Source organism: Saccopteryx bilineata, chromosome 10 (genome assembly GCF_036850765.1).
Source record: "Saccopteryx bilineata isolate mSacBil1 chromosome 10, mSacBil1_pri_phased_curated, whole genome shotgun sequence".
Classification (NCBI taxonomy): Eukaryota; Metazoa; Chordata; class Mammalia; order Chiroptera; family Emballonuridae; genus Saccopteryx; species Saccopteryx bilineata.
This window is the reverse complement of record NC_089499.1, coordinates 4,085,952-4,100,871: the sequence shown is the minus strand read 5'-3', so window position 1 is coordinate 4,100,871 and position 14,920 is coordinate 4,085,952. Positions and strand designations below refer to the sequence as shown.

At 53.1% G+C, this 14,920-nt stretch overlaps 1 protein-coding gene and 1 non-coding gene across 2 annotated transcripts in view; one reads left to right on the top strand and one right to left on the bottom strand.

Annotated features, from left to right (window-relative positions):
• ITPR1 (inositol 1,4,5-trisphosphate receptor type 1) overlaps positions 1-14,920 on the bottom strand; it is a 295,645-nt gene that overhangs the window by 62,399 nt on the left and 218,326 nt on the right. The window contains exons 45-48 of the mRNA XM_066245616.1: positions 12,394-12,574; positions 4,240-4,493; positions 2,562-2,762; positions 585-695 (exon numbers count right to left, since the gene is read on the bottom strand). Coding sequence (XP_066101713.1) covers positions 585-695; positions 2,562-2,762; positions 4,240-4,493; positions 12,394-12,574 — 747 coding nt within the window. The remainder of the gene's footprint in view (positions 1-584; positions 696-2,561; positions 2,763-4,239; positions 4,494-12,393; positions 12,575-14,920) is intronic.
• TRNAP-GGG (transfer RNA proline (anticodon GGG)) lies at positions 1,927-2,002 on the top strand. Its single transcript has one exon. It is a non-coding gene; the product is annotated as a tRNA-Pro (tRNA).

Genomic DNA, 14,920 nt, shown 5'->3' with positions numbered 1-14,920 from the left:
AGCATGTCGGCGGGGCCCCGACACCCCACTGCGGCCCACCATCTGCACACAACCCGGAGGAATGGGGCAGGCCTGGGGCACAGGACCGGCCGGGGAAACCGTCCTTTATGTGGGCGTCACCCTCTGCTAAAGCCAGCACCGGGACGGAAGGTGCGCTCTGACCGGGCCCCAACTGCGGTCTGGGGTTCTGCGCAGGCTCAGCGGCTCTGTTCCCTCGACATGCAGAGGGCGTGCTGTTCCCACTGCTTCCGGGCCGGTGGCTTTCAGAGCCACGGCTTTAGTTCTGGGCTGTCTGTCTCGCAGCTGTGAGTGATGAAGTCTCACTCCCCACCACCGGGGGAGTGGCGGGGGGGCTGGGCTGAGATACTGCTCCCCCCTCATCGTAAGACCCTTGTTTGGATGGGAAACACTGAGGTTTTGCCTCTGAGTCAGAACTTGTAACGTGGCCCGTGCATTTAGTTTGGAAGGACTTGCTTTTTAAAATATTTTGTTTCCCGACACGGACCATGCCACATGCTGAGGCCAAACACCCAAGTGACGCTTTCCAAATGCTACTGTCCTTTTTGCTTTCAGCTCCTACTTGCCTTCAGTTCCAACACGAGGTCCATTCTCTTCTTCCCCAGGGGGTTGATGTCATTGAGGATCAGGGCTGTGATGATGTCAATGCCGTTGGACTCGTGGGTGGCTATGCAGTTCTGAGGAAACACACGCACATCAACACACACACACACACAGACACACACAGACAGGCGCTGGTCATAAATCAGACGTGGTGGCCAACAGGCTCAACTGCTATTTCAACACAACGCCTGCCACTCCCGAGTCAGGTCTCTAGGGGAGAGCTGCAAATTTTCCGTGAGAAAGTGGTAAGAAGAAAAGACAGATGAAAATCTCTAGTTTCAGAATGAACGGTAAACAGCAGGAAAGTCCCCGAGCTCGGGAACTGATAAACTGGTCATGTCTAATCCAAACAGCACTGGGGCGGCCGGCTTTGGTTCTTGAGGGAAAATACGGCCTGCGGCTGATTCTGGGTTCCCAGACCCGCGTCCCCCCTTCGAGGCGTGTTCCGTTCTCCCTGCTCCACCCGGCTTTCGGACCGCATGCTTTCGTGTAAGGCAGACAATTGGAAAAGCAAGGTTCCTATTCCGAGTGCACAGGTAAAAATGATGTATCCCTCCCCCCTGTCCCCCCCCCCTACGGTCCCCGTGGGTTCCTCTGGACAGAGCTCCAGTGGAAAAGCCGTCCTGAGGTTACCTGGATGCTCACTTGGAGTGTCAGGGAAGGCCTTTGCCCCCAAGCCTGCTGTAATTTTTGGTTCCTTTTCCTTTCTGCTTGGACTCCATCCACCCTCTCTCTGTCTCACTGGGGAACCAGGAGAGTGTTGGGGAGCTATCCCAATCCCAGACTCACAGTCACACTCAACAAAGACTGAGTTTATAAACACGGTGGCTTGTACCTCTGGCAAGCAAGCCATCTTCTTCTCGGATTGAAGGTTCTGGTTGGGGCCCCTCAAGTAGCCCAGCCCAGCCTACCTTCCCCGGCTCATGTGTTTAGAACTGGCCATCGAAGCCTTGGCCTGCCTCCCACCCTCTGGCCAGGACGGAGCTATAATTTGAGTTAAAAATCCTACGTCTCCTAACACTGATGCAGAAAGTCACAAAATCTGCAGAATGCCACAAAGAAGCAATGACTCAAGGAGCTATCGGATTCCACGCCAAAAATAGACTCCTGGGAGGCCAGGGTCAAAACGGACAGGTCTCTCCTCTCTGGTTGTCTGTGGTGGCATTCAAGTCTGAACCCGCGTTTTCTCACGTGGCTTCAGAGCGGTGCCATCTGAGGCCAGTCTTTTTCTCCGGGTTGGCTCAACCTCCCTGCCGCGAAACAGCCACTTTTCTTAGTCCTTCATAGCATTTAAAACAGAACCAGGCCCTGGCCGGTTGGCTCAGTGGTAGAGCGTCGGCCTGGGGTGCAGGAGTCCCAGGTTCGATTCCCGGCCAGGGCACACAGGAGAAGCACCCATCTGCTTCTCCACTCCTCCCCCTCTCCTTCCTCTCTGTCTCTCTCTTCCCCTCCCGCAGCTGAGGCTCCATTGGAGCAAGATTGGCCCGGGCACTGAGGATGGCTCTGTGGCCTCTGCCTCAGGCGCTAGAATGGCTCTGGACGCCCCAGATGGGCGGAGCATCGCCCCCTGGTGGGCGTGCCGGGTGGATCCCGGTGGGGCGCATGCGGGAGTCTGTCTGACTGCCTCCCCCATATCTGGCTTCAGAAAAATACAAACCCCCCCCCAAAAACAGAACCAGTCTAACTCCCAACTTTAATATTTACCCCTAGTCAGGTTTGAGTTGGACATCCCAACCAAACCAAGTCCGGCCTCGTGAGGACCAGCCCCGTACCCGTGTCTGGGCCAAGACCTGCAGCCTCAAAAGCACCGACCACCTCCCTGACAGTCGGAAGAATGGCCTCCAGGCTCGACTGAGTCCCCAGGCCACAGACAGGCGCCGGAGACAGCGACGCCTCAGCGGCAAAGGTTGTCCCCGCCCCCCACAGCAGCGAGGGCGCACCTGGTTCTCGTGGCAAGGCCCCTGGCAGTACTCGGTCAGGCTCTCCAGGGTCTGGTTGATGAGGGCCACGTTCTTCTCGTTGATGTAGAGGCCGAGCAGCCCCAGGCCGCCCGTGGTGCTGCCGCAGATGCAGTCCAGGAACTGCAGCGTCTCGCACACCAGGTTGTAGTTGGTCTTGTTGTTTTGGCATCGGAGGAAGTTCTGTGAGGGGCAGGCCCGGGTTGAGGGAGAGAAGAGGGGGAGAAAGGTCATTGGCCCCGCCATCCCGACAGCATCGAGCAGGCTGGTGCGCTGGGTTGATCAGCAGTTACACGCAGAGATGCAGCGATAGGGCAGAACGGAAGGCTCAGCCTGCCCCCTGCCCCGGGATGGTCAGCCGTGGTGGGTGGTCTGCGGCAGTGGCTGTCAGCCCTGGGGCTTGTTCCCTAGGGCGATTTTATATAGGATGCCATGGAGGAGGGCTCTTCTTCGACAACCTGCTCCGTCAGACTCCCCCCGCCTTCTCGAGTTCCCCTTTTTCTCTCTCCCACCCCAGCCCGCCAGCCCTGTCTCCAGGTGTGAGGCTTACAGGCATCCAGACAACATGATGGTGTGGTCTGAATGCCGAGTGCCCATAGCCGAGGGCTGGGGGTGGTCCGTCACAAAACAGGCTGTGACAGGCTGGCTTCAGCCCTGTGTCATGGTGAAAACCCTGGTTCTCTTGTCTGGCTACTTCCATTATTAAAGGGAGGGGCAGGAGTATGTGTGTGTGTGTGTGCGTGTGTACGCGTGTGCACGTGTGTGTGCGGGTCCCCGGTGTGTATTCTCCAGGTAAACTAGTCGTGTTAACAAGACACACAAGAGTGCATACGTCTTCAACACCGTGAAGCAAGCCCCACTCAACCCCCTTACAGAGCAAGAGTCTATTTCTGTCAGAGGCTCCATGACCCTCTTCTTAAAAAGAAGCAACGGTGAACTCCAAACAATTCTTTTGTGCATGGCTATAAAGTTTTACGTGATTACTGTAGAAAACGGGTGCTACCGAGAGGTACAGTCAAGAGAGAAACTGCACGGAGCCTCTGACCTGGTCATGACCCTTCTATGAAACGCTGATGTCCAGTTGCAGAGTCTGTACTGGGTGGTTACCACGCTCTGTCTGTAACGGCGCAGGGCTGGACACAGCCTACGTGCCCCTCGGCTGGGGAGTCGTGAAATACATTCCCGTGCAGCAACCCCATTTAGTGATAAGCTGCAAACGCTGACGTAGGTACAAAATGGAACGAGCTCTTATTTATTTGTGTAAAATTCTAGAAAGCCGCTCATTCACTCACCCAACAAATACTTAGAACTTTCTAAGCATCGCATTTTCTAAGTTGGTCTGTCACTCGGCCACGTTTTACCTGTGCGCCTGTAACGACGCCAGATAGCGGCGGGCTACGAGACACTCACGCGCTTACGCACACACGGGCCGCACCTCGCTGTGAGCAAGAGGAAGGGACAGCTCCCTGTCCCGGTGCAGACGGGGGAGGGGGGGGACGGGGACAGACCGAGCATGAGGTCAGGTCATTACCCCGACACTGAGAACCGTCCTGGTCCTGAACTCAAGGCCACTGGCTCAGTGTTGGGAGCCGGCCGGGCAGCCGAGTGGCAGGAGGGGACGCGGTGGGGACGCGGCAGGGACACGGCCGGCCAGCCTCACCTGCAGGTCCCGGTTGTGGTTCTCACACAGGAGCTGCAGGAAGCGCAGGATGGGCTGCATGATGGTGATGACCGCGCTCATCTCCAGGTCGTCCTTGGCCTTGTCTGCCGCGGCCTGGGCGCCCTCCGCGGACTGGTAGTGGTCGTCGGGGTCGGCCTCCCGCCTGAAGGTGCTGAAGGCCTTCCTGGTGGCTGCAGAGGCCTCCAGGAGCTGGTCCCGGACCTCCTCCGTCACCTGTGTCGTGGGCTCTTTGGCTGGAAGGCAAACAAGGGACCGTCACTGCTGCGGGTCCTCAGGACTGCTGTGTGCCACACCCAAGGGGACATTCAGGAACACATGTCCTTGTAGTCACTACGAGAGAGCCTCACGGCTGGCAGAACACCCCAAGAAGTCCCACCTTCTCTCAGTCCTCCGTGGGATTAAAACCGAGCCAGGCCCTGCCGGTACGTGCGGCTCTGAGACTTCACCTGTGCCCGCTCTGTCAGGAAGAGCCTCAGTATGGTCTCTGTCAACCCCACAAACCTACGGCCCTGGGACTCAGCTTGCTTGTCTACAGGATGGGAGAGCGCTAGTGAACTTCACCCCAGAAGGTTCCTGAGAGGGTCCACAGGATGCAAACCACAATAGTAACTACTGTTACTGTTGCGACAGCTGACGGAGCCCAGTTACTACTGTTACTGTTACTATACCTGCCAAAGCCCTTCCTGCAATAACAATAGCAACTACGGTTACTGTAGCTACACCTGACCAGCCCTTCCAGCAATGACAATAGTAACTACTGTTACTGTCCCTACACCTGACAGAGCCCTTCCTGCAATGACAATAGTAACTACAGTTACTGTCGCTACACCTGACAGAGCCCTTCCTGCAATGACAATAGTAACTACTGTTACTGTTGCTACACCTGAAAGAGCCCTTCCTGCAATGACAATAGTAACTACTGTTACTGTTGCTACACCTGACCAGCCCTTCCAGCAATGACAATAGTAACTACTGTTACTGTTGCTACACCTGACCAGCCCTTCCAGCAATGACAATAGTAACTACTGTTACTGTCGCTACACCTGACCAGCCCTTCCTGCAACGACAATAGTAACTACTGTTACTGTCGCTACACCTGACCAGCCCTTCCTGCAACGACAATAGTAACTACTGTTACTGTCGCTACACCTGACAGAGCCCTTCCTGCAATGACAATAGTAACTACGGTTACTGTCGCTACACCTGACAGAGCCCTTCCTGCAATGACAATAGTAACTACAGTTACTGTTGCTACACCTGACAGAGCCCTTCCTGCAATGACAATAGTAACTACTGTTACTGTCGCTACACCTGACCAGCCCTTCCTGCAACGACAATAGTAACTACTGTTACTGTCGCTACACCTGACAGAGCCCTTCCTGCAATGACAATAGTAACTACGGTTACTGTCACTACACCTGACAGAGCCCTTCCTGCAATGACAATAGTAACTACGGTTACTGTCGCTACACCTGACAGAGCCCTTCCTGCAATGACAATAGTAACTACTGTTACTGTCGCTACACCTGACAGAGCCCTTCCTGCAATGACAATAGTAACTACGGTTACTGTCGCTACACCTGACAGAGCCCTTCCTGCAATGACAATAGTAACTACTGTTACTGTTGCTACACCTGACAGAGCCCTTCCTGCAATGACAATAGTAACTACGGTTACTGTTGCTACACCTGACAGAGCCCTTCCTGCAATGACAATAGTAACTACTGTTACTGTCGCTACACCTGACCAGCCCTTCCAGCAATGACAATAGTAACTACTGTTACTGTCGCTACACCTGACCAGCCCTTCCAGCAATGACAATAGTAACTACTGTTACTGTTGCTACACCTGACAGAGTCCTTCCAGCAATGACAATAGTAACTACTGTTACTGTTGCTACACCTGACCAGCCCTTCCTGCAATGACAATAGTAACTACGGTTACTGTCGCTACACCTGACAGAGCCCTTCCTGCAATGACAATAGTAACTACGGTTACTGTCGCTACACCTGACAGAGCCCTTCCTGCAATGACAATAGTAACTACTGTTATTGTAGCTACACCTGACCAGCCCTTCCAGCAATGACAATAGTAACTACTGTTACTGTCGCTACACCTGACAGAGCCCTTCCTGCAATGACAATAGTAACTACTGTTACTGTCGCTACACCTGACAGAGCCCTTCCTGCAATGACAATAGTAACTACTGTTACTGTCGCTACACCTGACCAGCCCTTCCTGCAACGACAATAGTAACTACTGTTACTGTTGCTACACCTGACCAGCCCTTTCTGCAACGACAATAGTAACTACTGTTACTGTCGCTACACCTGACAGAGCCCTTCCTGCAATGACAATAGTAACTACGGTTACTGTCGCTACACCTGACAGAGCCCCTCCTGCAATGACAATAGTAACTACGGTTACTGTCGCTACACCTGACAGAGCCCTTCCTGCAATGACAATAGTAACTACTGTTACTGTCGCTACACCTGACAGAGCCCTTCCTGCAATGACAATAGTAACTACTGTTACTGTCGCTACACCTGACCAGCCCTTCCTGCAACGACAATAGTAACTACTGTTACTGTCGCTACACCTGACCAGCCCTTCCTGCAACGACAATAGTAACTACTGTTACTGTCGCTACACCTGACAGAGCCCTTCCTGCAATGACAATAGTAACTACGGTTACTGTCGCTACACCTGACAGAGCCCTTCCTGCAATGACAATAGTAACTACAGTTACTGTTGCTACACCTGACAGAGCCCTTCCTGCAATGACAATAGTAACTACTGTTACTGTCGCTACACCTGACCAGCCCTTCCTGCAACGACAATAGTAACTACGGTTACTGTCGCTACACCTGACCAGCCCTTCCTGCAATGACAATAGTAACTACTGTTACTGTCGCTACACCTGACAGAGCCCTTCCTGCAATGACAATAGTAACTACGGTTACTGTTGCTACACCTGACTGAGCCCTTCCTGCAATGACAATAGCAACTCCAGTTACTGTCGCTACACCTGACCAGCCCTTCCTGCAATGACAATAGTAACTACTGTTACTGTCGCTACACCTGACAGAGCCCTTCCTGCAATGACAATAGTAACTACGGTTACTGTTGCTACACCTGACAGAGCCCTTCCTGCAATGACAATAGCAACTCCGGTTACTGTTGCTACACCTGACAGAGCCCTTCCTGCAATGACAATAGTAACTACAGTTACTGTTGCTACACCTGACAGAGCCCTTCCTGCAATGACAATAGTAACTACGGTTACTGTCGCTACACCTGACAGAGCCCTTCCTGCAATGACAATAGTAACTACTGTTACTGTTGCTACACCTGACCAGCCCTTCCTGCAATGACAATAGTAACTACGGTTACTGTCGCTACACCTGACAGAGCCCTTCCTGCAATGACAATAGTAACTACGGTTACTGTCGCTACACCTGACCAGCCCTTCCTGCAACGACAATAGTAACTACTGTTACTGTTGCTACACCTGACCAGCCCTTCCTGCAACGACAATAGTAACTACTGTTACTGTTGCTACACCTGACCAGCCCTTCCTGCAACGACAATAGTAACTACTGTTACTGTCGCTACACCTGACAGAGCCCTTCCTGCAATGACAATAGTAACTACGGTTACTGTCGCTACACCTGACAGAGCCCTTCCTGCAATGACAATAGTAACTACGGTTACTGTCGCTACACCTGACAGAGCCCTTCCTGCAATGACAATAGTAACTACTGTTACTGTCGCTACACCTGACAGAGCCCTTCCTGCAATGACAATAGTAACTACTGTTACTGTCGCTACACCTGACCAGCCCTTCCTGCAACGACAATAGTAACTACTGTTACTGTCGCTACACCTGACCAGCCCTTCCTGCAACGACAATAGTAACTACTGTTATTGTCGCTACACCTGACCAGCCCTTCCTGCAACGACAATAGTAACTACGGTTACTGTCGCTACACCTGACAGAGCCCTTCCTGCAATGACAATAGTAACTACGGTTACTGTCGCTACACCTGACAGAGCCCTTCCTGCAATGACAATAGTAACTACGGTTACTGTCGCTACACCTGACAGAGCCCTTCCTGCAATGACAATAGTAACTACTGTTACTGTCGCTACACCTGACAGAGCCCTTCCTGCAATGACAATAGTAACTACTGTTACTGTCGCTACACCTGACCAGCCCTTCCTGCAACGACAATAGTAACTACTGTTACTGTCGCTACACCTGACCAGCCCTTCCTGCAACGACAATAGTAACTACTGTTACTGTCGCTACACCTGACAGAGCCCTTCCTGCAATGACAATAGTAACTACTGTTACTGTCGCTACACCTGACAGAGCCCTTCCTGCAATGACAATAGTAACTACAGTTACTGTTGCTACACCTGACAGAGCCCTTCCTGCAATGACAATAGTAACTACTGTTACTGTCGCTACACCTGACCAGCCCTTCCTGCAACGACAATAGTAACTACGGTTACTGTCGCTACACCTGACCAGCCCTTCCTGCAATGACAATAGTAACTACTGTTACTGTCGCTACACCTGACAGAGCCCTTCCTGCAATGACAATAGTAACTACGGTTACTGTTGCTACACCTGACTGAGCCCTTCCTGCAATGACAATAGCAACTCCGGTTACTGTCGCTACACCTGACCAGCCCTTCCTGCAATGACAATAGTAACTACTGTTACTGTCGCTACACCTGACAGAGCCCTTCCTGCAATGACAATAGTAACTACGGTTACTGTTGCTACACCTGACAGAGCCCTTCCTGCAATGACAATAGCAACTCCGGTTACTGTTGCTACACCTGACAGAGCCCTTCCTGCAATGACAATAGTAACTACGGTTGCTGTTGCTACACCTGACAGAGCCCTTCCTGCAATGACAATAGTAACTACGGTTACTGTCGCTACACCTGACAGAGCCCTTCCTGCAATGACAATAGTAACTACTGTTACTGTTGCTACACCTGACCAGCCCTTCCTGCAATGACAATAGTAACTACGGTTACTGTCGCTACACCTGACAGAGCCCTTCCTGCAATGACAATAGTAACTACGGTTACTGTCGCTACACCTGACCAGCCCTTCCTGCAACGACAATAGTAACTACTGTTACTGTTGCTACACCTGACCAGCCCTTCCTGCAACGACAATAGTAACTACTGTTACTGTTGCTACACCTGACCAGCCCTTCCTGCAACGACAATAGTAACTACTGTTACTGTCGCTACACCTGACAGAGCCCTTCCTGCAATGACAATAGTAACTACTGTTACTGTCGCTACACCTGACAGAGCCCTTCCTGCAATGACAATAGTAACTACGGTTACTGTCGCTACACCTGACAGAGCCCTTCCTGCAATGACAATAGTAACTACTGTTACTGTCGCTACACCTGACAGAGCCCTTCCTGCAATGACAATAGTAACTACTGTTACTGTCGCTACACCTGACCAGCCCTTCCTGCAACGACAATAGTAACTACTGTTACTGTCGCTACACCTGACCAGCCCTTCCTGCAACGACAATAGTAACTACTGTTACTGTTGCTACACCTGACCAGCCCTTCCTGCAACGACAATAGTAACTACTGTTACTGTCGCTACACCTGACAGAGCCCTTCCTGCAATGACAATAGTAACTACGGTTACTGTCGCTACACCTGACAGAGCCCTTCCTGCAATGACAATAGTAACTACGGTTACTGTCGCTACACCTGACAGAGCCCTTCCTGCAATGACAATAGTAACTACTGTTACTGTCGCTACACCTGACAGAGCCCTTCCTGCAATGACAATAGTAACTACTGTTACTGTCGCTACACCTGACCAGCCCTTCCTGCAACGACAATAGTAACTACTGTTACTGTCGCTACACCTGACCAGCCCTTCCTGCAACGACAATAGTAACTACTGTTACTGTCGCTACACCTGACAGAGCCCTTCCTGCAATGACAATAGTAACTACTGTTACTGTCGCTACACCTGACCAGCCCTTCCTGCAACGACAATAGTAACTACTGTTACTGTCGCTACACCTGACAGAGCCCTTCCTGCAATGACAATAGTAACTACGGTTACTGTCGCTACACCTGACCAGCCCTTCCTGCAATGACAATAGTAACTACAGTTACTGTTGCTACACCTGACAGAGCCCTTCCTGCAATGACAATAGTAACTACTGTTACTGTTGCTACACCTGACAGAGCCCTTCCTGCAATGACAATAGCAACTCCGGTTACTGTTGCTACACCTGACAGAGCCCTTCCTGCAATGACAATAGCAACTCCGGTTACTGTTGCTACACCTGACAGAGCCCTTCCTGCAATGACAATAGTAACTACAGTTACTGTTGCTACACCTGACAGAGCCCTTCCTGCAATGACAATAGTAACTACGGTTACTGTCGCTACACCTGACAGAGCCCTTCCTGCAATGACAATAGTAACTACTGTTACTGTTGCTACACCTGACAGAGCCCTTCCTGCAATGACAATAGCAACTCCGGTTACTGTTGCTACACCTGACAGAGCCCTTCCTGCAATGACAATAGCAACTCCGGTTACTGTTGCTACACCTGACAGAGCCCCTCCTGCAATGACAATAGCAACTCCGGTTACTGTTGCTACACCTGACAGGGCCCTCCCGCTGGGAGGAAGCACTTGATGTAGATCACCTGACCGGACCTCAGAGGACCCTGCCAGGCCACCAGGCGTCACGAGCAGGGGCATCAGCCTCTGCAGCCAGACCGCCTGGCTCGAATCCTGGCTCTACTGTCTACGAGCTGCATGCCTTAAAGAAGAACAAGTTAACTACCATCTCCTGCTTCCATTTCCTCATCTGTGAAATGGTGGATGACAATTCTATCCATTTCACGGGGTTGAATAGTTCTAAGTGAAGTAACACAGGTAGAGGACTTTGACCGGGGCCTGGTCCCTAGGAAGTACTTAGCAACATGAGCCACCGTTTTCTTTTCTTTCTCCCCATTCTAGACCAGCGGTTATCCACGAGAGGGTGATTCTGCCCTCATCCCACCCAGGGGACAATTTACAACATCTGGAGACATTTTGGGTTGAGGTTTGGGTTGGGGGGCTGCTGGCATCTACTGTGTATAGAGGCCATATCTGCCACTAAATACCTACAATGCCCAGTTCAGCCCCGAGAGCGACAAATTCTCTGGGTGTTGGACGCACTGTAGCTGAGAAATCCAATTATAACCTTAAAAAACGAGGCTCAAGCCCTGGCTGGTTGGCTCAGTGATGGAGCGTGCAGGAGTCCCAGGTTTGATTCCTGGACAGGGCACACAGGAGAGGCGCCCATCTGCTTCTCCACCCCTCCCCCTCTCCTTCCTCTCTGTCTCTCTCTTCCCCTCCCGCAGCCAAGGCTCCATTGCCTGGGCGCTGAGGATGGCTCCGTGGCCTCTGCCTCAGGCGCTACAATGGCTCTGATTGCGGCAGAGCTACACCCCAGATGGGCAGAGCATCGCCCCCTGGTGGGCATGCCGGGTGGATCCCGGTCGGGCGCATGCGGGAGTCTGTCTAACTGCCTCCCCGTTTCCAGCTTCAGAAAAAAAACACACAAAAAAACGAGGCTCAGAGCGGCCCACCAACCTGCTCAAGGCCATTGGCTCAACACTGGTGGTCCCACCTGCTCCCAAGTATCACTGTGTTCAGCTGAGGTGATGGGTAAGAAGTTTCATAAACACTCAAGTAATTTAGAAAAGAAGGGAGAATTAACCTACAGTAGACGGGTACCCCCAACTCTCAAGAGCGTATTATCCTCAACTTTTTCTGACATTAAATGGAAAATTACAGAAAAGAATTGTTAATGGATTTCCTGCCCACAAAACCTGGAGTTTGACCAAGAATGCATATGAATTTATGAAACAAGAAAACTTCCAAAGCCGTGGTGATCCTTCTCAGGTTATTCAGGAAGAATCACATCACAAGTGGATTTGTGTTCTTCTGAGAGCCCAGTGAGCATGCACAGTTTGGGGTCCGAGGGGAAGAGGAGAACAGAGGAAACCCTGGGGCTCCCCTGCGGGTGCACAGACCGACGGATGGAGGGGCAGCACATGGGGACATTTACCTTTTTTCCGGGATGGGGCATCCCTGTCTACCTCGTCGTCTTTCTTTTTGTTGCCCAAGTCGCTAGTGTTCACTGTCACCGTGGCCTTGATCTCTTGCTGGGCCACCTTCATGCGGTCATAGAAGACCTTGAAGAATTTCTCTGACTTCTTGTCTTCCGTCAGCCGGCAGAAGAAGGAGTGCTATGAAGGAAAACCCACAGAGTCTCAGCACTGAGACAGACTGGGGACCGAGCCCCGCTCAGGACGCCAACACCCCCAGGGAGCTCAGCGCCAGCCACAGCACTGCTCACACGTGGTCCGGGTTTGGACCAAGGCTCCACACCACTCCGTGCTCTGCCCCGTGCCTTGGATCCCATGGCCTGAGGTTTTCGGCGGAGACTCTAAGCACACTGCCAGGGGATGTCTTTGCTGGACCAGTCACAGCGGCGTAGCCAAGAGTAGCACGCTGTGTGCGTGCGCGCACACCTCCGCGAACAGGGAAACAAACATATTTTTGGTGATTCCTGCAGGTCCAGTCATTTGTTTAAGAACCTCTACAGGCCCCGCCTCTGCACAGCCCAGTGAATATATGCAGATGAGTAAGACACGCTCCCTGTCCCTGTAGGGTCCCTCCCCGCCAGGCTAGGATAACATGACTGAAATCTGTGAGTCCAAAGTGCCCCAGAAGCTACAGACAATTCTGTTCTGGAAGCTCCGAGCTGGCAAGGGCTACACCAGGCTGGAGGGACCCCCAGATCCTCGTGGGAAAAGGTGATTTTCCAAGTCCAGCCTTGGAGGACAGGGAAGGCTGCTGCTTTGGTAAAACAGCTCAGAATGAGCAGGGAGCTCGCCTCTCGGACACACGCTGGTCTTTGGGCCCGCCCACGGCAAGCGTTAACTGTTGCTACGACAACACAATATGGCACCTCAACTTCATGCAGGAGTGTTGGCTCTTCAACCCTTTGCCAACACCACGCTGTTGTGAGTTATTTACATAAAAACACAATACGCTCATTTCCAGAAGAATAAAACAAAGCTCCAAACAATACAACTTGCTTCTCCCAGTTGGTTCTGCCTGCCAACTTCCCACCCTTCCCCCACCTGGAAGGAAGGCGCTTCCCTGCAGAAGGCAGCCCTCGGCTTGCAATCCCAGGGAAAGAACTACAGCCTTACCAGCTCCTTAAGGCCCCTGACTCTCCCATCTCCCACCAGCAGCACCAGGTGCCCAATTCCGCAGGCCCTCCCCGCCCCCTGCCGAGACACCAGGTTCCGTCGGTCCACGTGCGCCTTCAAGCCCTCTGACCCGCCTTGTCGCTACCGGCCCGGGTGCTCCGTGGGCACCTGTCTGTCCCGCTGGCCCACAGACCTCCGGATCTCCGCGTCCGCTCGCTGTTCTTCTTCACTGTTGGTCGCTCCCGACGTCCAGCACAGGGTCTGTCTTTTTGGGCTCCCTGGTTCTGTCTTTTCCCCTCTGGCCACCTCCCCAAATGCCAGTGCACAAGTCACTATGGTTTGGCCTTACTGTTCTGGGTACTGCTGTGGTCCCCAAAGCCCCTGCTCGGAAACAAGCTCGAGGCTTCAGGGTCCTCCGCTGCCCTCTACAGCCTTTACTTCCTCTTAGGTTTCTCGCTATGTCATCCCGTACCTGCCCATCCCCCCTCACCTGTCCATCTGCACTGTCATGAACTGTTCTAGGCCCAACGCAGGAGATCCGGCCGTGAGCGAAAGGGGCCTGAGACCTATCCCCACGAGACTGGCCGCCCGGTGTGAAAACGACCAGTAGTTCCACAATTACCCTTTTATCCCTAGGAACCTGATGGCTAGCGAACAGGACTGTGGCGGACACTCAGGACCGCCGCCCCGCCCCACCCCGCCCCATCCCCGCCCCGCCCCACCCTGCCCTGCCCCGCCCACGGCTGGGGCGCTGGTCCTTCGGTCTCAGCACTGACACCAGCTCCTCGGGGAGGGCGTCCCTTGCTCTCCCACCGCTGTCCTCGTGGCCCAGCTCGGTTCTCTCTGCAGCAGCTGGCTGCTGGAACGACACCGGCAGTAATCGTCCCCCTGCGTACGGCTTGACTTGTGCTGCGTGTGAGCTCTGTGAGGCGGGGCTTCCCAGTCCGACCACCTGGTTCTAATCCCGGGTCCCTCACGCACTGGCTGTGACCCTGGGCAAGGTCCTCAGCCTCTCCGGACCCTGGTGGGAGGGCGCACAAAATGCCGCACAGACAGGGCGGTCCCTGAGCATCAGTCTCATCTCTGAGCCTCCATCACGTTAGTCTAACAGGAAGCCCCACAGTGAAAGGTGCCCCGGGAGCGAGCTGCTGGCACGAGGCCGCCACGTCCCACTCTGTCCCCGGAGTCACAGAGGCCTGGGTCTCAGCTCCGCACTCACCAGGGAGTAAGTGTCCCCTTAGAAAGTGACAACAATCGCTGGAACCCAAATCTTCTCCTCCGCAAAATGGGCAGGGTCACCGTGTGCCATGGGTGGCTGTGAAGCTCCAAAGAGACAATCCTAGTGACACGGCAGCTAATGCCTCCTGGTGGCCC